At 40.3% G+C, this 23,337-nt stretch overlaps 1 protein-coding gene across 2 annotated transcripts in view; it reads left to right on the forward strand.

Moving 5' to 3' along the window:
• Window positions 1-3,532: 3,532 nt before the first annotated feature.
• Window positions 3,533-23,337, forward strand: part of TES (testin LIM domain protein) — a 29,222-nt gene continuing 9,417 nt past the window's right edge. Inside the window, exons 1-3 of one of the 2 annotated variants that reach the window (XM_051795549.1) lie at window positions 3,627-3,688; window positions 4,237-4,282; window positions 15,367-15,452. In XM_051795549.1, the coding sequence (XP_051651509.1) occupies window positions 15,367-15,452 (86 nt within the window). In that variant the 5' untranslated portion in view covers window positions 3,627-3,688; window positions 4,237-4,282. Of the gene's footprint in view, window positions 3,689-4,236; window positions 4,283-15,366; window positions 15,453-23,337 lie in introns of both variants that reach the window. The other variant, XM_051795548.1, reaches the window with a different exon arrangement.

The raw sequence follows: 23,337 nt of genomic DNA on the forward strand, positions 1-23,337 counted from the left end.
TTCAAAAGTTTAAACAGAAGAACTGTTTGTTAAATCACAGCTTTTCTAGAAACAAATTTTCAGCACTGCTAAGTCATTATGAACTATCCTTTCTCTCATTCAAGGATGGACTTATAAATCGTCTATATAACCTACATAACTAATGCTTGGAGAAATATAGTTACTCTAAATACATTTATCATAGTGGTATCTAAGTGCAAAGGAAATTGTAAAACCAGGAAAATGATCCAGCAAATCATCCACTCCCTATGTTCCCAGAAGTGTGCATCGTAGAAGTATTAGCCTTTTCCCATCTTCTGCCTGTTGTGTTCATTAACATTGTTGTGGAAAGTTAATGCTGGGATGCATCTTGCTCTTTCTTTAGAAAACACTAATATTTAAATCAGGTATTCAACAGTTCCTAGACAGTTATGAGAAATCCCAGCTCTGTGCCCTGGCACATGTCAATACTGTGCTCCTGGAAACTTCTGAATCCTTAAGGAGAAGAGCCATACGGGATCACATTCACAGGACAGGAACTTATTTCTGCCAGACTAATTAAAGCCATAGAAAACACAAAAACCAGAATCTTAAAATGCACTCTTTATTGATCCAGGTCTCAGAGGAAGTGTGTTCCAACAGCAACCTGCTGGTTTGCAAAACAGAAGTCTTATATTACTGCCTGTATTTTCCATTATATATATGAATTTGTAGGCCTCATACAAAGTCATAGATAGGAAGGTTGTTAAAATTTACTGTATTTCAGTACTAAATGACACAACTGAAAAATGCACAAATCACAACCAGAGCATCTCCAACTAAGGAGGTTTAGGAAAAACAGCAGCAAAATTATTATTAACTAAGCAGTGTCATAGTTTACCAGAGGAAAAAAAAAGAAAAATGTCACAATCATTATTATGCTCTTATACTTAGGGAGATAAGAATAAGCAAAATACACTTAAATCATATAAGATTTTCTTTCACTTTTTAGCTTCCTAAAATGAAAATATGCACCTACATCCAGTCTCATATGAAAAACATATAATGAGGACTATGATAGTTTCAATTCTCTGCTTAGCACCATCAAAGGTGCATAGCTAGTCTTTGTAATTGCTGGTGTGTTTCAGTATTACATCATCTGACAGCACATTCACTGAACAGGAATAATATCCTGCTTAGTCCTTTGATCTTAGCCTGAGAAAGTTATGAGCATTGTTGATATTCAAACTATATGGTCCCAGGTACACCAACATTTAAGGCACCCTAACTTCCCCTGTCTTCTACCCCCAAAACCAGCAGGAAGTGACCACTAAACCAAACAAAACAGAATGAGAACAAGAAAAGAAAAACAAAATTTCAAAACCAACCAAACAAAATACATGCAACATCTCTTATTATTCTCCTCTGTTCAGAACAGCCCTATGCACTAAGCACAGCTGCATTACTTGATAGTCTATATTCTCTCATTTTTTCCAATGTTACAGCTTGAGCCCACCCTCTATTAGTTGCAAACTGAACTTTTTGGCCAAGGTCTGCTACACAGACTCATCTGTAGGAGCAGTTGGCCCACAACATACACCTGTCCTAGCAAAAAGTCAGAGCTTTGCTTTTATCAGTTAACAGACAACAAACAGACCTCTTCTCATTTTTGCTTTGTTGCCAACATCTTTCAAAAAGTGATGCCAGAAAAAAAAAATTAAACACTGAAAGATAAGCATATTTGGCCTCTGGGGAAGAAACAAGATGACCTAAGACCTACTTGAGAAAAGTTGGTATGTGTGGAGAGAACAGATTAGATTCTGCAGATGAATGACCAAATAATCTACCAGATTAATCACCACCAATGCCCAGGGTAGCTCTAAAATCTATATGAAGGTTTGTTACTTTTTCCAAAAATCAAAAGAAATATGAAGCATTAAAATATTTATGGAAGTATTCAGTCTTGCAAATACTTCATTTTTCTGACATTTTACATTACACATACATTATATGTAAAATATATATTATCAGTGACATTCCAGGACTGAACACGTGCATATGAGTTTGAAGACTGGGATCAGAGCCTAAAATTTTTTCATAATATTCTCACAGTGCCAACAGGAGAAAAAAACCCTGCTGTTCAGTTCAATGAAAAGAAAAAAAAAATCTGTTATAAAATGTGTGGTAACATATGATGAGATCAGGTTTTGGAGTATCAAAAGCTCTTGACTGGATTCAGGTGGAAGAAAATTCACTTTGGCAAAACCACTTAATTTCCTGCAGATGTAAGGGGGGTGAGAGGGAGCAGAATTAGGCCACAGAACCTGCATCAAAGAGCAGTTCTATTGTAATCTCAGGTGACTGGGCTGGGCAGAAGGTTGGCAGGGTGGTCCTGTCCCAGTCACCACGTGCCCCAGCTGCCACACCTCTGCCAGGGCCACCACATGCGCACAGCCCCTCTGCAAATGGGCACAACCACTGCTCCTCCACGGCCTCGATGAGAGCTCAGCCCCTGCAGGGTGACATTTTAACTGTGTTTCCAGAGATGTGCACAGCCTGTCCCCAGTGTAGCCCAAGCACCTAGCAGCCTCCTGGGCGCTGGCAGGCAGGTGGAAGCAGCCCTTGCGGACACAGCACTGCCCAGGAAGTCACTGTGATATCGGGACCAGTCTCAGCCAGGCGAGGCAAGGGTGTACCAGCTGCTGCCTCCCACTTCTCCTCATGTCAATAAACCACAGAGAAACAGAATCATTAGAGTTGGAAGGGATTCCTGGATCCTACTCCAACCCCCCCGCCAAGGCTGGGTCACCTAGAGCCGGTTACACAGGAACACATCCAGGTGGGTTTTGAATGTCTCCAGAGAGGGAGACTGCATGACCTCTCTGGGCAGCCTGTTCCAGTGCTCTGCCACTCTCAACATAAAGAAGTTCTTCCTCATGTTGAAGTAGAACTTCTTGTAGTTTAGTTTATGGCCATTGCTCCTCAGTCTGTCACTCAGCAGCACTGAAAGAGTCTGGCACCATCTTCTTGGCATCCACCTTTCAGATATTCATATGCATTAATGAGATCCCCTCTCAGTCTTCTCCAGACTAAACAAGCCCAGTTCCTGCAGTCTCTCTTCACGGGAGAGATGCTCCCGACTCTTAATCACCTTTGTGGCCTCTGCTGCACCCCGTCCTGTAGCTCCTTGTCTTTTTTGTACTGAGGAGTGCAGAACTGGGCACAGCACTCCAGATGAGGCCTCACTAGGGCCGAGTAGAGGGGCAGGATCACCTCCCTCGACCTGTTGGCCACATTCTTCCCGGTGCACCCCAGGATACCACCGGCCCTCCTGACGGCAAGGGCACACTCTCATTACAGCCCGAGATTTCCTCTCTTCTCATCCTTCGGGAGGCTTCGCGTTTCCAAGCGCCTGTACTCCAAGGCAAGCGGCTCCAGTAGCACTCACCTCACCATTCCCTGCTCTGCCCGTCCCGCCGGGAATGACTCACGGCCGTGCCCGGGGGCGGGGCGGGGCGGGACCGGGCGGCGTGGATTGGCTGCGGGGCCGGCGCGGCCGGGCGCGGATTGGCTGCCGCGCGGCCTTTGTTCGGCTGCAGCCACTGCCCCGGGGCAGCGGAAGTTTGAGCGCTGCGGAGCGCGCGAGCCGCCTCACCTCCGCGCCCGCGGGAGCCGCCTCACGGCCGGAGCGGCCGGCCCCGACATGGACCTGGAGAGCAAAGTGAAGAAGGTAAGGGAGGCTGCCCGCCGGGTCACCTGCCGCGCCGGCCGGCGTCTGCTCCGCGGGGAGCGGCGGACCCGCCTCGTTTCTGCCGCCCCCCGCGGGCGCTGCGCTGGGGTCGTTCCTCGGCCTCCGGGTCAGCCCTTCCCATTGCCCCGCCGCCCCGACTCAGAGGTGGGAGGCAGGGGAGCTGCCTGCTAGGTGACCTCCTGGTGCGGAGACGGCTGAGCTGCCCCGCTGCTCCGACCGTAGGTAATCGCCGCAGTTTGTGTCCGAGGTGGTCATATGGGGATGTACCATTATACGCGAGTAAAAACATGTATTCTCCCCTCCCGCCCCAGTAAACCTCTCAGAGCTGATAGTTGTCTTCAGGTTTTGCTCATTGTATGTAAGTTTGAAACTTAAATTGCAAGCAGCCAAAGAGCTGTTTGTGGACAGGCTGAAGGTTAGTTTCTGACCGATGATGTGACTGGCTCCTTACAAGTGCACTGTTAGCGTTCCTGTGGATTACCTACCTGAGACAGAGACCTAGGATTGGTTTCTCTCTCTTTTTAAAGGCATATTGACTAGTTAGTTTGGAGTCAAACTGGCAAGAAGCTTAAGGTAAGTAACAGAAACCAATAGGTAATCCAGTTGTATTAAATCTCTCTCTAAAACTCGCTATTTAAAGCTTCCTATATAAAACTGACTTCATATGGGATGCACATATAAATCTTTGCTTCTGGTACTTTTGCAAATTAAATGCAGTGCTAAATCACTGACATTTTTCTTTATAGTAGCTGTTTCAACACTATTTGATAATGGCAGAAGGAGTTTTACATATTAACATGGGTTAAATCTGTACATAATAATATCACTGATGTTTGAAAACTAGTCTTTTGAAACGCATGTTGTATGAACACTTGTAGGTTTTATTCCTGGATTTCTATATTTAAAGGTAGCAACTTGTTTTAAAATACACATGTGCACTTTTGTATACTTCTGTGCTTTTCCAGCTTGCAGGTCAGAAACTGACAGGAGTATGGAAGTAGTTGTGCAGCATGGAAAACTACTTGTCAAGGCTGAATCCTAGTGAAAAAGTTAGAGCTTGCTTCAAGCCATAATGTCACCTGGATGAGGATTGTGATTTGGAGAAACTACATATATCAACCCCTTATCAACATTAGCCGTCAGTGTATAGATGGGTGTAGCTAAGTACTATCGCTGTCTTTAGAAGATAGTTGTGTGCACAGGGTTGTTCCCCCATATGACTCCTTGTAGGTAATGCAAACAACCTTACTGAGTAGATTTGTATATATCATCAAAGCACTATTTAAAACTGAAAATTGATGGCATCACAAGGCTTGTTAACTGATAGTTTTTTGAACTCCAGGAGGTGAGAGATGCATATTTGTGGAAGATAGAGCATTCCTACTCAGAATTTCTCCATCTAAAGAGAAAGTTAAGTGCTGTGAAATGACTGATAAAATTCTGCTGAATGTTGATTTGAGTGAACTTGTAGTTGCTGAACATCTGCTTTAAATTGCACTGTAATTATTGGGCAGTTGTGTGTGTTGTAAGTTTATTTGACTATTTTTGCCATCTTTTTCTTTAGTCATCTTTTACTCTTCTTCATCATCTTCAAAGTTTACTGAAGACTTTTCTGAACCTGCTCAGACAGAGACAGAAGCTAGCAAAACTCTGTTTGTAGAAAGTAATTTGTCTTTTTGTTCTGTTCAGCTTTAGTGTTAATACACAGAGATGTCTGTGCTGGGAAAAACTTTACATTTTCTTTGTGTCTACTATATGTATGTTCAGAAGACTACTTCTGTTCTTCCCCTATGTCCCCTCTCTTGTTCACATCTTCTCGTCATCTTCTTTCTCTTTGAAACTTGGGTGAAGCTCATTTCCAAGAGAACAGACAAGGATCAGTGACAAGTCACTGCAGGGAGAACTGGAAAGCTTTGTTATGTACCAGTGCGTTTGGTACCAAATCCTTTCCTTCTTTTATATCTACCAATATTTACTTAATGAAAACTTCCTAGATTTTGTGCACTGGAAAGAAAGTGACAACTCACATCAACTCTGAAATAACTGTCTTCAATTCCCATCTTTTAATTCCAATTCTCAACAAACCTGTTTATCATCTTTTTGCTTCTCTCTCTTTATATTTTTTTTTTTTTGACCAACTTCCCTCTTTCTTGAAAGATGGAAGAACATTCTGAGAAGTTTCTAGTCAGGTTTATCAAAAACAGTAAACTCTTTGGCTTGAAACTTGTCCTGAACTGGAGATGTCCATGTCAGATTTTTTTAGTCCATCAGCAGCAATGAGTTACTTTACCATGTGTTGTAGTTCTCACATATCTTTTGCACCCTTGGGCAAAATAACTTGAGTCCTTTTACAAAATGTACTTGCAACCTCATGTAACATTTTATTTTGTAGTGACTTGTACCTATTTACTGCCTTGCAAATAGACATAAACATTAGGTAGTGGCTGACCTGCCTGTTGGGTAGGAAGTTCCTAGAACACTGGGCAGAAGAAAGCAGGAATTGTCACACTGTCCAGAAATAAGCTGTCATTCCCTTGCTTTTCTGAACTCAAAGTCTGAATTTAGAAGTTGACTATTGGGTAGCCCCAGTGTTCAATGGAGCAGAGGGAAATTAATGCCTGGTGGAGCAGTGTTCAGTGTAGACACTCAGCTGATACTGTAGAAAAATTTGTTTCCCTGCCCACAACTGCTAATGTATAACTGCACAGGATAATATACTGGGGTGTTTTCTGTTTCTGGAAAACTCAATAGATGAAGTTTCCAAGGTGACATTTCTAAGGTTTCTCTAAGTGTCAGTAACCCATGAATCCATTCTTTAGTTGTAAACTGCTTCATTGTCTCTTTGGAAAACTGCTGCATACGTTTATATCTACAAGTCTAGGTGTGTACAAAGGAAAAAAGCACTCGGTAAAAGTCTGTTTTTATTGTTGATATCAGGTTTGGGGGTTTTTCCCCTAAAATTTAACAGTTCTAGCACAGTTCCTCTGACTGGAATTGCTTCCCTCTAGTACAAGAACCCTAGGGCTCAAACAACATGCCTGTCTTTCAGCAGGAAGAGTTACTGCCCCACCTGACACTATTTCTAACCCATCTTTTAGCAGTGGATACCTTATATATTTGCTCTTACACAGTAGTCCTGTGTAACATACCCTTCTGTAGTGTTTATCTGTGAGGAATCTGAGGACACAATTACTTCAGCTCAGACTTTTAATTCAACTTCTGTTTGGTTTCTTTTATGTGCTGTAAAACTCATCTTGCTGTCTTAACAAATGGCTAGAGGAACCAATACTACCATGTAGCCAGGTGTCTCTCCTAGTCTGAATCCCGGGCTCTGGACAACCACAGTCTGCCAGAAACAGAAATTTCAGCATGAACTTTATGCACTGAGGAATATATATGCAGAACATATGCAAATATTTGGAATAACATTTAATTTTTTTGTAATCAGTTCACCAATCTTCTTAGACACATGAGATGACTGGCAAATATCTAGGCAGTGAATACTGTCTTTTTGGCTGCTTTGTGAATAGTAAGCCTGATACCTTACTGTCTGTTATAATTTCCATTTAAAGGAGAAGGAGCGTTTAAGGATTACTTTACAGTTTTCTCCTTTTTCTCACAAGGAATTGGATTTGCTCTTGCATTTGAGGATCATGAAGATAGCGTTTTGTATAAAAAGAGATTGCACAGCAGAGCTGAAGGGTAAAAACAGTAGCTCCAGCTTGAGAAGTACTTGTGCAACAAACAGACCACTGTTTCTCCCAAACACAATATATGCTGTGTTCTCAAACCTTGCTTTGAGGGTATAGGGAAAACGAAGACTTAATGCTTTGTGTTGAAGACTCTAGCAGAACTTTGTTCTAACAGTCTGGATTCCTGCCCTGTCTGTCACCTCTGTGAACTTGGTAAAATGAATCAGCAGGTCACAGTCATGCTTTGCAGTCCTGCTGGTAGCATGGTCTCATGCTTCATTAGAGAAAATAAGAATCTGGCAGTGAGTCTGTTCTGTATAAGCTTTCACAGTATAATACTTGCTTTATAAAAAGAACTTTGATTGCGATGGAGAAGGGGTGGGGGAACTTGGGGGGAAGAGGTGCAACTTCTCTAATGTGAAATTTCTGCGTGGTTCTTTTTTTATGGTGTGAGACTTAATTTGTTCTATTACAGGTGGAAAAGCAAACATGGAATGCTTTAGACGTTAAGTCAACAACTGTAATGATCTTTTATCTGATAAATGAATGGTGAATAAAGTATGTATAGGAGCAAAGTCAACTTTTTTGTGTTTTGCAAAGCATGATTTAGTAACCTGCTGGACTGCACTTCCTGTTGAGATCACTGTTTGTTTTGGTGTTACTGCCATGGGAACCCTTTATAGTAGAGCTTTTTTTTGCTGTTTCTTATATGTAGTAAGATCAAAGAAATGTAGTTTTATTCATGGGTGATTTTTGCCTGCAAGTAGAAGTACGAAAGTGTTGGTGGAGATATAAGAGGAACTACTTCAGTTTTGTTAACAAGGAAACTGAGTAACTGCTTCCTGCATATGCTGTGGTGTTTGGCTTGGGGGTTTTTTTCCCATCAAAATTTGAAAAAAATATATCGTGTGAATAGTTTTCCTGAAACACCTATCTGAATCCACACCCCTAGTTGATTTTTTTTGTCCAACATCCCTTCATATCAGCTTGGCAAATATGGCAAGGCTAAATTAAACTTTTTGAGTTTTTCTTTTTCCTCCTGTGGCAGAAGTATTCCCCAGGTGTCTGACCATAAAATATCATGAAATGCCTGAATAGCAAGTCAAAAAAACTCTTTGAATGCAGGACTATGTGGCTTCTAAGATCAAGTGAAACTTTCTTTGATATGGCATAATTATAAACCAAGTACCTAACAGTGAGGTGGAAAATTAACTTACTTTGAGTTACAGTATTCTGCCATTAAAATAACAAAGATCTACTTCTGAAATTGTTCCTGGAAAAAAAAGAAATGTGTTTATTTCCCTCTAAGTAAGTAATAGTGAGTAGTGATTGTCAATGAAATTTTATTGGTAAAAGTTGCTTAAAACCACATCTATTTTTTTTACCTCAAGAATTATACTCAACATGTTATGCAAATTAATGGCTTCTTCTGAGCAGATACAGAGTTTACAGATGTAAAGGCATTGATGTAAATATCTATAATGTGTATTTTAAAATTGTTTTACTATCTAACCTAAATAGATATGCGTGTTTCATTTATATATATAACTAATATGTACATGTATGGGATGTATGCATATATATATATATGTTTTATACAGGGGTATATGCACAAAACTCCCTAATACATACTTTTTGCTAATGTGCAGAGTTGGTCAAGTTCTTTTAGGTGCTAGAGACCTGCAAGAAGAGTAGAGCTGTGAAGATGAAAGCTTGTCACACCTGTTTTCTAGAGTCTTAAACTTGGTTAAATGAACAGGGCGAGTGTCAAGGTAGTGAGGAGGCTTCTGTCATGGCATTCCAGATTACACAAGATCTAACTGTAGTCATGTACTGCTCTGTGTGTGTTTCTGTTTTTTTTCATTTTTAAAGTCTTGTTTAACACTTTTTCTTTATGCCTGGTTTTTAGTTTCAGAGCATGCACTCTCCTGCATGGCTAAAGATTGTAAAAAGTGAGTATGTAGGTTTCCAGGTCCACTTCTGAAAACCTAATGGTAAAAGATGCAACTGGGTAAGAGCGCTGATGTCAAAACAAATACACAGAATAGTGTGAAAATGCCTCTGCAGCATTGGGTGATGGATAGAGTTGTATTGGAGGTTTATAGATAGTGTTAGATAGTGTGTATAGACAGTATGTCAGCTGCATTCAAACATAGCTAGTATGATGCTGGACTTTGTGAATAAACATTTGTTTTCTATCCAGCTGAGGTATTTTTATTACCTGTTAGTCTCTTGATGATACTCTGTGTAACAGTGTCTTAAATATTTAGATCCTGAGCTATGTGATATTTTGTTGAAGACATCATAATAAAATAAATTCTTAGTACTTGTGTATTATCATAGGCTACTGCAGCTCCTCGATTTATTCTTCTGCTTGTCCTGCCCGGATCATCTTTCAAATATTTTTTCTTGGATATATATATGCATCCTTTCTGTGCAAAAGGGGCTTTCATACCCAGTCTTCTTAATTCTGGTCAACTTTTCCCTAATTCAAAATGCATATTTAAAAAAAAACCCAACAGGATCAAACTTACCATCAATTTTAATAGACATGTTAAATAATAACAAATATAGAGTGGTTCATGGGATGCTGCTCTTTGCTCAGCAATTAAGCAGGCACAGCATATGAAATTCCTAATGTGTCTTGTTCTCATGGTCTCTTTTTTCCCCTCCTTTTTCATTCTTGCTTTACCTTCCCTTCTTTGAAAGTCCCTAAAGCACATTAGGATGTGCTAGAAATCTGTTGTGCTATGCAGGTGTTTTCCCATCTGTTCCTCAAATAGATCAATAGTTAGGTGACCTTCAAATCAGAAGATTCCTGGTATTTTATAGTAAATCCAAGAATAGCTTTAGCATGGATCTCTTTGCTTCTCCCCTTGGAGTAATGAAGAGCACAGGAGAAAGATCTGCAAAATGATATTGAAGGTTTGATTTTTAAGGGTTTAATCTGAGGCTCACTGTTAATTGTTGCAGCCCATTAATAACAACATTCTCACTGTATAGCCACATTCTTTCAAATTCTGGAGATATCTTGAATGTTGGAAGGACCCTATCAATCTTCTGCAAAGGCTGAGTAACCAGTGTTGTGTCTTGCTGTCTGTGGAAGGAGGAGTAATGCAGTTCACCAGTCTGGTGGTTCAGAAGTCCCCTTTGGGGAAGGAAGGAAAAGCAGCTGAGGCCTGAGTTATCTCTGGTCTCTTGGTGGGACTGAGGAGGTAAAAGAAATGTTGTGGGGGGGAAACATGGAAATGAAAAGTGGCGCTTCTACCTTTTGTTACAGGTTCCTCTTTTACCACATTCCTACCATTGCACCCAGGGGCTTCTTTGTAAAGGGCAGGGAGATCAGAGCAACTAACTTTATTTGAGGGATGTATTTGTGTTGGGTGTGATGACTATTGAATGGTAACTATTAAAATAACTAAAGACTTCCAAGACTTGTCAAGATACTCTTTCTATTGTTTGTGCCCAGCTGCTTAGGAGAGAATAGACAAGACAGAACCAGACTAGTCAATGTACAATGATAATATTGAAAGACAGTGGGCAGAAGCTGCAGTGTGAAAAATACTAATTAAACAGAGATTTTTTCATTCATCTGTGAGGTCCAGTGTTGTTGGACAAGGATGTTGTACCTACATCTGTACAAGACCCCTGGGCAAATACAGTTTTGTGACACCTGTTCTTTGTGAGCAACTGGGTGACCTCCAGACAGCTCTTTGAACTTAAAATAATCTATACATATTAAAGGAAGTACAGGCAAGCTTTAAAAACTACTGCTCTGCCTTATGTTTTAATTAATCTAAGATTTTTTAGGGCTTATCTCTGTTTGTCCTGTAACTGTCAGCAGTAATCTTTTTCTGTGTCATTATACTATTTAACTATTAAAAAACTAATCCTTTGTTCCTCAGAAAATTATTTTTTTTGCTGGCACTGGGAGCTGTGGCACAGTTTATTCAGTGTAGGATCAAACTTCTTAACAAACTTATCCATATTTTACCACATAAGAGAAACTGTAGCTGACAAAAGGTAATTGCATCTGTTTTAGCCTGCAGACTAAACTGGCTATGTACCTCCACATGCATAACCCATTTGCATCCATGGGTTTTTTTTTCATAGAATCCCATATGGGGAGGTATTTATTGTCTGATGGTCTCTGAAATATACTCTATTTGCAGGAATGCAAATTCTGAAATTGATATTCTAAAACTGCAACAAGGCAGGACTTCCACGTTTGCTGATAGGTTTCAGTTAATAGGAGGGGGAAAGTTGGACTTTGATTCTTGGTAATGTTCAATAAACTTAGTTTAAACCTAACTTATTGCATAGCAACTTCTCTGTTTACATATCTGAACAAACTATTAGATTCTTGAATATGATCATTCGGGGTTTTTAAGATGACTCCTTACTGTTAATACAACCTACTTTTGTCACTGGATTCCAATCTGAACTGAAACAGGATGGTCTCTCACTAATTCTCACTTAGTGGTAACCATTTAAAATTCTTTACCCTTGAGGTACTATTTAGTCTTGAAAGCAGCATGTAAAAGATGATCTCAATCATAGTTATATCATCTTCTGTACGCAGAGTATTTAAATCCATATTGAGTATTTTAGTAATACCAGTTGGTTTGGGATAGCTTTTGCTGTTAAATGAAAATTAATGGTGGTAGACAGACAGGAACCTTCTTCTGGCAGTATTCCAGCTGACGTATCTACCATTTCTCCCATAGCTCCATTTATGGGGAAAATGGATTCAGTCCTGTTCTCAGGCATGCATTCCTGCTCCAGTGGGTGCTCAGCCAGCTCTGTATCTCTGGGTTCTCCAGCATGGAGCTGACCATGTCTTGCAGAAGACATGGGGATAAATGCAGGCAGCAGCAAAGCAGCAACACACTGCAGCTTTGGGCTTTCTGAATTTCCCAAACTACAGTAGAATTGACTGCTGAAGAAGAAACAGTCACTTCAGAGGCTGATGCTTCTTTACAACTGAAGGATGTCCTGTTACAGGACTCTGGAGGAACATGTGACATGCACTGACTTTTAGATAGCCAAACTCAAAAGCACTGTGCTGTTATTTTATATCCTTATTTTCAGCAAGCACCCACATAGTTTCTCTGTCAGAACAAAGGCTGAGGCTGTGTGTGCATCTGGAATCTCATCTAATTTGGTTTTCAGTGTGCCCCTTAGCTGTGAGCTCAACCTTTTCCATAAGGTGACCAGACATTGTGTATAGAAAGGTTGTCCCCTTTCTGTTTCACAGTAAAATGAAAAACATATTTCAAAACAAATCAGTCTCATTTGCTAATTCAGTTTATTTGAAGCTGCACAAGCATTTACTTAATAATGTTCTCTGTATTTCTAACCAGGGAATATGGAATCCTGCATTTCTGAAGAAATGTGCATTTAGACTGCTGGTTGTGAAGGTGCAAGTAGGCTTGGCCGATGGCTGTCTCTGTAGTCTGCAGAGGGAGTATGTTCTGGGTGGAGCATTTAGACAGCACAGATTTCCTCTCCTTAATTTGTTTCTAAAGAGGTATTTTTAGCTTTTAAAAAACCTTAAATGTTAAGACACTTGAAAATATGTTAAAAAATTGAAAAAAAAAATTTATTTTCTTACTTGCATTTCAGATTCTGTTTTGGGAATTCTTGAAATGTCAAGGCTATTTCTCTGTGCACTGTAAAAAAAGTACACTCTAAACAAGTGATCCTAAGTTTCTAAGTCTTCTAATTACAACACTAAGAAGATTATTGTTATTTCTTCCCCTTCAGCTCTTTCTAAAGGAGGAGAGAGCCAAAGCATAAAGAAGTAATGCCAGTTTGTAGCTGAAGTAGTAGCAAGAGAGAATGGGTTTAGTGTTGCCTTTGGGGTTTTTTTGGGCGATGGGGGTTTTGTGGGTATTTGGGTTGTTTCTTAGGGTAGTGCAAGCATATTTTAAGTTTAACAGCTTTTTAGAGAGGATGATTTTAAAAACCAAACAAACAACTCCAAACAAAAAACAACCTGTCCCTCCCAACAAAAAAGGCAGCTCTTTTGTGTTGCTTTAGCTTCCTCTTTCTCTTCAGAGAACATCCTGGCCAACATTTTGTTATAATTGAGTGTGACTTGACGAGAGCGTTTAGTTGTTTTGTGGTATGTGTATGTGTGTTCATGAGGTACAGTATTCTTATGGGGGAGCTCTGGATTCCAGATAAGACCCCTGTAAATGCCCATCTTCAGTGGAGGCAAACTTTTATTAACCTGTTATCTTAGACAAAAGTGTAGCTGATAGAGAACTTAATCTTTAAAGTTATGTTTATTTTGCATGTCTTCTGGTAGGCTTCAGGTTAGCACTTATAGCATGTGAACTTCTTGAGTCCTTAGGTTGATGATGATGTCACGAAGATCACAGTAGGCTTGTATTTCGTCTTGCAGATATGAAAGAAATAATTTTATGTCCCTCAGTCCATCCCTGCAGTTGCAACAGTAGCTTAATGGCTGCCGAAGTATCGCTTTCCTCTAAATAGACCACGATCTGCAGGCAAGCTTTGTAATTCCTCAGGGATGTCTAATGACTGTAAAGGCACTGATTCTTTAAATTATAAAATAACTGAAAATGTGGTATTCCCTGCATCTTACCACACGTTCTTCATTAAATAAGTGGTATATGAATAATCTGTTCCTTCGTTTTGGACAGAAACAAGTTGAAAGTTGAGCTGTTTACATCCTTGTACATACAGCAATAGTAGTACAATTTCTCACATTACATGGCAAACTTAATAATAAAACTGTATCACAACATCTAATCAACTTTGGCATTGTGCTGTTGTTGCCAGAACTAAGATTCGTACCAGAAATTGTCAGCTTTAGCTCAGTTTCCATTTGTGGTAAAAGCTAAACTGTAGGTGAGCTGTCTGCTTCACAGTGACCATCCCTCACACAGTGTCTACCCAGAAAGCTGGGAATGCTCCTCATGCTGCTGGAGCGGTGGCTGGGGATGTGGGGATGGGTTCCTCTCTGCGCGTTGGGCATGAGCCTGCATACCCTGCTGTGGCCACAATTCTGTGGTCCTTCATCTGTCTGATTTAAGAGCAATGTTTCCGAAAGGTTTAAAGAGCTGGAATGATACATTTTAAATTTACTGTGTTATATGAACGCATAAGTTATGGTGCTTCATGTCTGTTTTTCATCTCAAACTTCAAGTGGCTGTTACTCAGTTAAATTTGTTGATGTGTTGATATATTATGTGAATACCTGGCCTTCACTCTGCACTGTTTTTTTTTTTATATTCTCTCGTATTTTCTCTGCATTAAGAATTGGTCATCTGTCCTTTTAATTTTTTCACCATGAAACCCTTTACTTATCACTTATGGTCATTGCTTTTGCTAACTGTGCTGTTTCCATTTCCCCCAAAAAATAAGCTGATATGAGTCCACTATCAGAGTGCAGTCTCAAATATACTGAGAAATATTAGACTAAATGCTTAGTTGTTACCTTTATTCCTAAATAAATGTAAATGTGGGGTTTGTTTATTTCTTGATCTCCTGTATTTTACCAAGTCATATACTTTAAATCACTTGGTCCTGACAGCTGGATTAAATGTCCTTTGACTTAAAGTCTTCTGGCCTCACTCACTGTGGTTTCAGAGCTTCAAACCTAAGGAAGGGATGCAAAGAATCTGCTTCTTCCCTTGTCTGATGCTTGTAGAGCAAGCTGGGCTGGGGAGACAAGTCACCAGAAAAATACTTGCTTTTGGCTAAAGCTAGCTCTACCTGCTGGCTCAACTCTGTGAACAGGCTGGTGTGAACACTGTTAATTATGTAGATACAATAGGAAGGTAAGTGGACCCCAAAATGCTGTCCTGATGTCAGCTTACTCAGGTGCTTAATCTTTTGCTTTAACTGTAGATTGCAGATTATAAAGGCAGCAGTAAGATCACTCATGCAGTATTATTCTTGAAGCTGACTATAGTTATCTTGCTCTGTACACAGATGGGCTTGGGCCACGAGGAAGGGTTTGGTGCCCCCTGCTTAAAATGCAAGGATAAGTGTGAAGGATTTGAGCTTCATTACTGGAGGTAAGTGACACCGGATGTATCCTATACTGTGACTCAGCACTCTAGACCTAAGTACATGTATGCAAATGTCTGACTGCTTTTGTTCTCTCTTTTGATTAAACTATTGAGATGCTTTTAAAAAGCTGACAAGGTTTAGGACCAAAGCTTCTCAGATGCATTACAACAGAGTGTTTAAGTGTCTAATCACTTGTGAACGTACATTTCATCTACACTGAAAAAAAAAAAGTGGTAGTACTTCTACTGAAGCATTTGCTTTAGCTGACTAAACATGTGAAGTAGGTTTGTAAAAACATAGCTATCCTTACTGTAAGAGAATTGACAGGGAAGAAGTGTGTTTTATCTCAGTGATAAAATGCATTCTCAACTCCTGACCAAATAGATAAGCTTTGATCTGAGACTCAAGGTAAAATTATTTTGAAAATATGTTGAAACTTTGTATACAGCTACAAATGACTTAAAAGGGGGAAGAGGTGGCACAATTCAAGTAACTTGGATAGTACTCAACCTTGGATAATGCACTGTTACTGTACAGTGAGTTGATGATAGCAGTAAATAGTCTGTGTTATGGTCTGTGCCATTTGGGCAGAAACTTTGTATGCCATTAAGACCTTTCTTGTTTTATTGGAACAACATCTAGGTATGTATATTAATGCATATATATGTAGCTGACCCAGTTCACTCATTGTACTGGGTGTGCTTTAAGATGTAGCTTAGTGATTCTGATTTTTAAAAAAAGTCCTTCTGAAAGGCAAAACACCTGAAAAGGACATAAAACCAGATAATTTTTAGTAGCACTAGCACATGCTAACAGTAAAAATTATTACATATTGTCAACACTGTTTAGCTAGAGCCATAACTGTATCTGCAGTAGAGTTTTATTTTGTGGGGTTTTTTGAAGGTAGGCTTTGTATCCCAGTCATGGCGGCATCAGGTGCTAATAAGGCCTGGGAAATTTTGTCTTTGCCCAAATATTTGACTGCAGATGAGACTCTGTTTAGAAAACAACCAGACAAACAAAACCAAAACAAAACACAGCAAAAACTTGCTATAAGTTGATAAGAATATAGCATGTTGATTGTGTATCTGTAATATGTAGCTATAGAAATAACTTACAAATAATGATATGGAGCAAGAAGTGGTAATGCACTAATAAGTAAATGTGATCATCTAAAGATAAAAGACACAATTTATGGAATGACTTTTTCAATATGCACTGAGTCACTGAAGGAACTTGTGTAGAAGTACTAGTAAAATAAAACAGAACACACTTAATGTGTGGAGGTAATGCAATAAAAGAGAATTAAAAAATGCAAGAGTAAATAGTGTTTATCTATGGTTAGATGAGAAATGTATTGCTTTCTACTTGAAAGCTCTTTGTTCACAGTCACCATGATAGATGGGGAAATCACAAGTGTGGGAGGAAAAAGATTAGCCCAGTGAACTTTTTTTTCTCCCTTTTTTTTATTTCTTTTACTTAGCTCTCAGTGTTAGACTTTGTAATTGCTAACTTATTCTTTAAAAGGGAAGAATTTGGTGTAAAAAGAAATAAAATGACTGAAGTGATTTAGTCACATATTAGTATGATTACCAAGTTAGGAAGCGTCTGCTTTTCTTTATATGTGTTTCACTGTCTTCCTGTGGTTAGGCCTCATTGTGCCAGGTCCTAAATTCATAGCTCATCAGAACACTGCCTCTCCTAGAAAGGAAGAGCTTGTAGACAGCAGTGGACTAAAGAGCAGGTAAGGAAAAAGATGTAAAAACAGTGACAATTTAAGTAAGATTTCATTTGGAACTTGAATCTATGTAGGATAGACCAGATAAATAAGGTGACTGGAAGCATTCTGAGAAGCTTCATCTATGAGTCAGACAAATGTGGCACATACCTCTGAAACAGCTGAAAAGTTAGCAATTGGGACAATTCAAGAATGGCTTAGAAAACAGCTGTTTCTCCAGCAGAGCTGCTACTGGGGACTGTAAGGGTATGAATTTGAAGTCTTAATTCAGTTTTGTGTAAACAGTTTTCAAAGAAAAAAATATTAATATACTTTGCATGATGCAGGTATTTTGGGAGTCTACCACTTGAACAGAAAGATTCTTTTCACTTAGTCATTAACCTTAAAATTTGAAACTGAAGTAGAAACAAACTGTAGCACAAGTGAACAGAATATTGTCTTTGTAGCGTGAATGATCAAAATCAGTTCAAGTTTAATCACTAATTTTACTGTTACTCATCTGTAAAAGACAAGTGTTGAAGTAAGAATTGTAGTTAGAGAATCTGTTACTCTTTGGGGGAATAACTGGGGCCAACCAGCAGCCAAGCACCCACACAACTGTTTGCTCCCTGTCCTGCGTCCACAGTGTGGGACCAAAAAGCAAGAACAAAAATGAGAACTCATGTGTTGAAGTGAAGTCAGTTTAATAGGTGAAATGGGGGGTGAGCAAGTGATGCAAAGGCAATCACCGGCCACCTCCCATCAGCAGACTGATGCCCAGCCAGTCTCCAAGCAGTGTCTACTCTAGAAGTCAGAAACCCTTTACCTCTGTCATACTGCTGATCGTGACATTATATAGTATTCAGCATTTCTCTGACCAATTTGAGTTGGCTGTGCCCCTTCCCAGCATCTTCACTTGCTGAGGTAGGGGCAGAGTGCAAAAACAAAGGAGCCTTGACTTTGTGCCAGAAGTGCTCAGCAATAGCAAGTGCTATCAAGGCTGTTTTAGCTACAAACACAAAGCACAGCCCCCTACAGGCATTAGGAAGACGGTGATCTCCGTACGAGCCTGACACAGCACGGTAAGTGAGGCAGCAGCGGCTGCGGGCGGTGTAAGGGTGACACTGCCCTCTCCTGGGGGGAACCGCCTCACACAGCCCTTGGCCTGATCCGCTGAAACGGTGTTCCTCAAACAGCTACCAAGTAATTTCTTTCTGTATTTCCGCACAAAAGAGTCTCAGCTCTTCCTCTGGGGGGTCAGATTGGAAAGAGCACAAAAAAATCTAATTACCTATCTAGTGGCAGAGTTTTACGGAGTTGCTACACCCTTCTTCTCTCTACTGGGAGTGTTTGGAAAATATCTCTTCTGGGATGGCAAGTTTATGCTGTAAATTTTGAGACACTATTGTGTGAAGGTTTTATAGATGCAGAACTGTAAATTGAGGGTAGTATAAAAATGGTGGTAAACAAAGCCTTTAGTAATTTTTTTTTCCTGAATTTTGAAATTCTGATAGCCTCAGTGTTGTGAGCTGAACACAAAATTAATAAAATGGAAGACAGGGTCTACAATGTAGCTGAATGATTAAAAATTATCTACTTTATCTTAGTGAGCTCATAGCTTTTGCTTTCAAAATTGTCCTCAGAATCATACTTCTGTCCAAGTGTAGAAGCAGCATCAAGAAGGGTTTTCTTAATTTTGGTGTTTTACTTAGTTCAGTCTGCAAAACAGTCTCCACACACATGTAGCAGGGCAGGCTGGATGGAAGACTGCTACTCAGTTACATGTTGCTCTTTGGGAACATATTTCCCATTAGAGGGAAATATGGGACAGGAGTTAAAAGTTGTTAGAAGTGGGAGGGAAGGTTCTGATTTATCTTGGTTGTGTATATACCAGACAGTGATAATGGTCTCTGCTGTGGCTTGCCAAGATATGAAGAAGCTTCTGGGGATAAGAATCTTAAACTTGGGAATGACCTTTTTCAGCATCTGGCTTCTCTGCACAGATAAAATCCCTGGAAGGCAGGGAGAGCTTTAAATTGACTTTAAGATTGTCTGATACTACCACTGACAGGCAAGTATGAGATGCAGTTCAAAGCATTTGCAATTACTATAGCTTCATAGATAGCAAGGAAACGTAACAGAAGGAATCATACAATTACAGACCTGAATGAAGGGACAGACGCTTTCTCAACAGGTTCACTGCCGACACAAAACTGGAGGAGTGGATGATAACGAGGGTTCTTTGCAGCCCTTCAAAAGCACCTTGACACGTTGGAGAGATGGGCACAGAAGAACTGTCTGAAATTCAGCAAAGACAAATGCAGGGTCCTGTACCTGGGGAAGAATAACCTCAGGTACCAATACTGGCTGGGGCCAACCTGCTGAAAAGCAGCTCTGAGGAGAAGGACCTGTGGGTCCTGGTGGACAACAAGCTGTCCATGAGCCAGCAGCGTGCCCTGGTGGCCAAGAAGACCAATGGCATCCTGGGGTGCATCAGGAAGAACATTGCCAGCAGGTTGAGGGAGGTGATCCTGCCCAGCCCTGGTGAGGCCACAGCAGGAATGCTGTGTCCAACTCTGGGTTCCTCAGTACAGGAGACATGGAGCTCCTGGAGTGGTCCAGTGGAGGGCAACAAACATGATTAAAGGAACTGGAGCACCTCTCTTATGAGGAAAGGCTGAGGGAGCTGTGACTGTTTAGCCTCAAGAAAAGACAACTGCGAGGGGACCTCATCAATGTCTATAAGTATCTGAAGGGAGGGTGACGAGAATGGAGTCAGGCTCTTCTCGGTGGTGCCAACAATGGGACTGGAGACAACAGACAGAAACTGATGCACAGGAAGTTCCACCTGAATATGAGGAAGAATTTCTTTACTGTGCAGGTGACCATGCACTGGAATAGATTGCCCAGAGAGGTTATGGAGTCTCCTTTGCTGGAGATACTCAAGAACCACCTGGATGCAGTCCTGTGCCATGTGCTCTGCAATGGCCCTGCTTGAGCAGGGAGGTTGGACCAGATAACTCGCTGTGGTCCCTTCCAACTGTACCCATTCTGTGATAGGAAGAGGTTAGTCTTTCCATGTGTAGGGCACAAGCCTCAGGACTTGCCAGGTATTTGTTGAGGGTTTCTCTATGCTTGCATCTGCTGCCTGATGTCACTAGTAGCTAGCATAGGAAGGATCATGGTCAGAATGATTTTTCCTCTCCATGCACCAAAACATAGGAAAGCAGGAGGATGCAACCTTTGGTTGGATGCAACATTTGGTCCTGGAGAAGAGACTGGAATTGTTTGATCCTTGCAGTCAGTAGACTTCCAGGACAAAGGAATTTACCACTTGAGAGAGAGGATGGAGTCTGTATACCTTTCTTGCTTCTCTGTAGTGACTCAAGACCTGGAGGCAAGGCACTATCTACTAGATCTCTATTTTACAGATATGCAATTTTTAATTCCACAGATAGGGAGGAAACTTCACAGTCTTCCATGTTTTGAATGGGAAGACCTTCCCAAATTGTTGCAAATTGTGTGGAGGAACATTTCTGCTCTGAGGTCCAGAGAGCTGTGAACATGTAACTACGAGTCCGTAACATCTCCTTCAGTAGGGATCTTGCCGAATGTCCTCAAGTGGAGGGGAAACGTTTTCAACAGTACAGGTGGAGAGAACAAGAAATTTTCACTGCCTGTTGTTGTGATAGAGTCAAAGGAGATAAAGTTGCCTATACATACATACGTGTTTATATATGTATGTGTCTGTGTATGTATATAACAGCAACTGGGGTTTTTTTCTGGCACATTTGAGGTGTTAACATGTTAACGCCAAAGATGAAGCACCAATTATCAGACAGTCTTGTGAAGTATAAGTTTGAGGTAATGGCATGGGGTCGCTTCAGTGAGATAGCTGTATCATAGCCAGAAATGTGTGCATAGCCAGAAATGACCGGTCTGTTTGTTCTAAAAAGAAGTAATTGACCATATTCCTTCTGCAGAGGGGACTGACAATGAGCATGATTCTGATGTGGCCCTAGTTGTCCACAAGTTCTAGTACCAAGGCCACTACCCTTGTAATTTTACAACATAGCCCCTGTACCAGCTTCTTCCAGACTCTATGTAGGCAAAGAGTCATTCACTTAACCATGAAAGAGGAAGGAAATGGCATTATACCTGAAATGTACACACTCAGATTCTTAATTTTGGTAGGTGCGGGGGCAGGGAAGATTAGTATCTCGTTATTTTCAGTGCAAGTACAAAGCACAGTAGTTCTATGCCAGTTTTCACAGTGGGTCCCAGGAAGGATCTGAGGACAAATTGTATGCTTTCACTTCTTTGCAACCACCTATTTATGAGGAAAACAAAAAAATAAAATCTCTCACGGATACTGAAATTAGTGAAACATATTAAGCCTTTAAGGTAGGACAGAGAATGATAACAGCAGTTATTGAGTCTAGGCATTCACATAGTTGAAAATAAAAACAGGATCTCTAAGCTGTTCTGCATTCTGAAAGAATGTCATGACATTGCATATCTTTTCCTAATAGCATAATGTGAGCAAAAATAAGGTGCCCTTGTGGCTCTTCCAGCACATGTGAAAGTCTTGGGAAGAATTCCACCACAGCTTATGAGGGGTGGTCTGGTCTCTGCAGGCTGTCAGTGCTGCCTCTCTGTAGTTGGATGCTTTACAGATGGGGAGAGCTGCACAGCCTGTCACATTGCAGTTGTGACTGCACAGGCAATAAAACAATACAAACTGCTCTTATTGAGGTTTGTCCTACAAGCAGAGCAGTTCTGGACAGCGAGATTTTACTTTACTTGCATGAGTCTGTGCAGGTTACTTGAGAATATCGGTTTGCTCACCAGTGCTATTAGATCACATTCTGTCAAGAGGTAAGAGTAAAACCGGAGCTTCCTATTGCTTAGATTTAAGTTGAAAAAATAAACAAAATATCTGGTAAGATGTTGTTCAGATGGACTAAATTCTTTAAGTCCAGTTGCATGTATGTGGTGAGGCACAAAGCTGCATTATGATCATGATATAATAATCACTAAATTTTTGAAAAACAAGGTCTGATTCTGTCACCTTGTATTAGATTTCAAAGAAGATATGATGAAGAGTTGGTAATAAGGTATAATCACATGCATGCCTTAAAAGTGAATATGAATTTCTTTATTAGTTTATTAAACAATCTCTAGGTATTAGCTATGTAAAGGGCTCATGTCGACTGATGCTGAAGATCTTGCAAAACTTTGTTTCGATTGCTTGAAATGCTCAGTACAGCTCTTATGCTTAATGGACGATGCTAGTTCATGTTTGAACATTTTGGTAAGCTGGGAGATTGCAAAGGTACTTAGTGTTTAATAGCTATTCAGATAAGTATCAGCTTTGATTGACATCGTGCATCTTTCCTGTTGTGGAAATGAATTGGAAGCTGTTGGACAGCCAATTATTGATCTCTTTAGATATTTCTGTTGCAAAGTGAAGTCCCTTCTGCTTAACAACCTTATTTTGCATGTTATTAGAGTGGAGTGGTTTGGTTTTATTGCAGTTAGCTATTATTTTTATTTGTAGTTGGCGTTATAACTTTTACCATAATTTGTGGTTGCTGTATAACCACATGACCAGGGCAGCATCCACCACACACTGAACTGATAGTACCCCACATCATAAACTGGTGTACATATGGAAGGCATATGTTTGGGGCTGGCTGTGCATCACTTCACGTGACCAGTTAAACTCAGATCCTCCTTCTTCCTTCCTTTCTTATCCCCTCAGAGGCCTGCTGGGGTCAGTGGCTTGTTCTTGTCTTGTACCTGTGACATACCTTATCTTAAGGCACCTAACTTGTTTTCAAGACTGTAGAAAGCAAGATGAAGAACAAGGTTAGAGTTCAATGGGTTTTGGCATGCAGGGTTGAGAAGCAATTTATAGGTGGTAGTTTATGCTGTTTGAAGGATAACTAATGGTGTAAAGGATAGATAATGGGGTAAAATATTGCTCATTCTTCTTCAAACTCCAGAGATCCAGAAGGTTGATCTGTTTTCTTAGTCTATAATAAGAACCTTTAGTTAACATCCAGCTTCACTAGTTTCTGTATACAGTGACTGACTACTTTGAACTGAAGTTCTGGGGAAGCCATGAATAATAAACTAGCTTGTCTAATCTAAGGTTCTGCTCATTATAT

The sequence above is a fragment of the Manacus candei genome, unplaced genomic scaffold (assembly GCF_025592945.1).
Source record: "Manacus candei isolate 608988 ecotype Guabito, Panama unplaced genomic scaffold, ASM2559294v1 h1tg000043l, whole genome shotgun sequence".
NCBI classification, from domain to species: Eukaryota; Metazoa; Chordata; class Aves; order Passeriformes; family Pipridae; genus Manacus; species Manacus candei.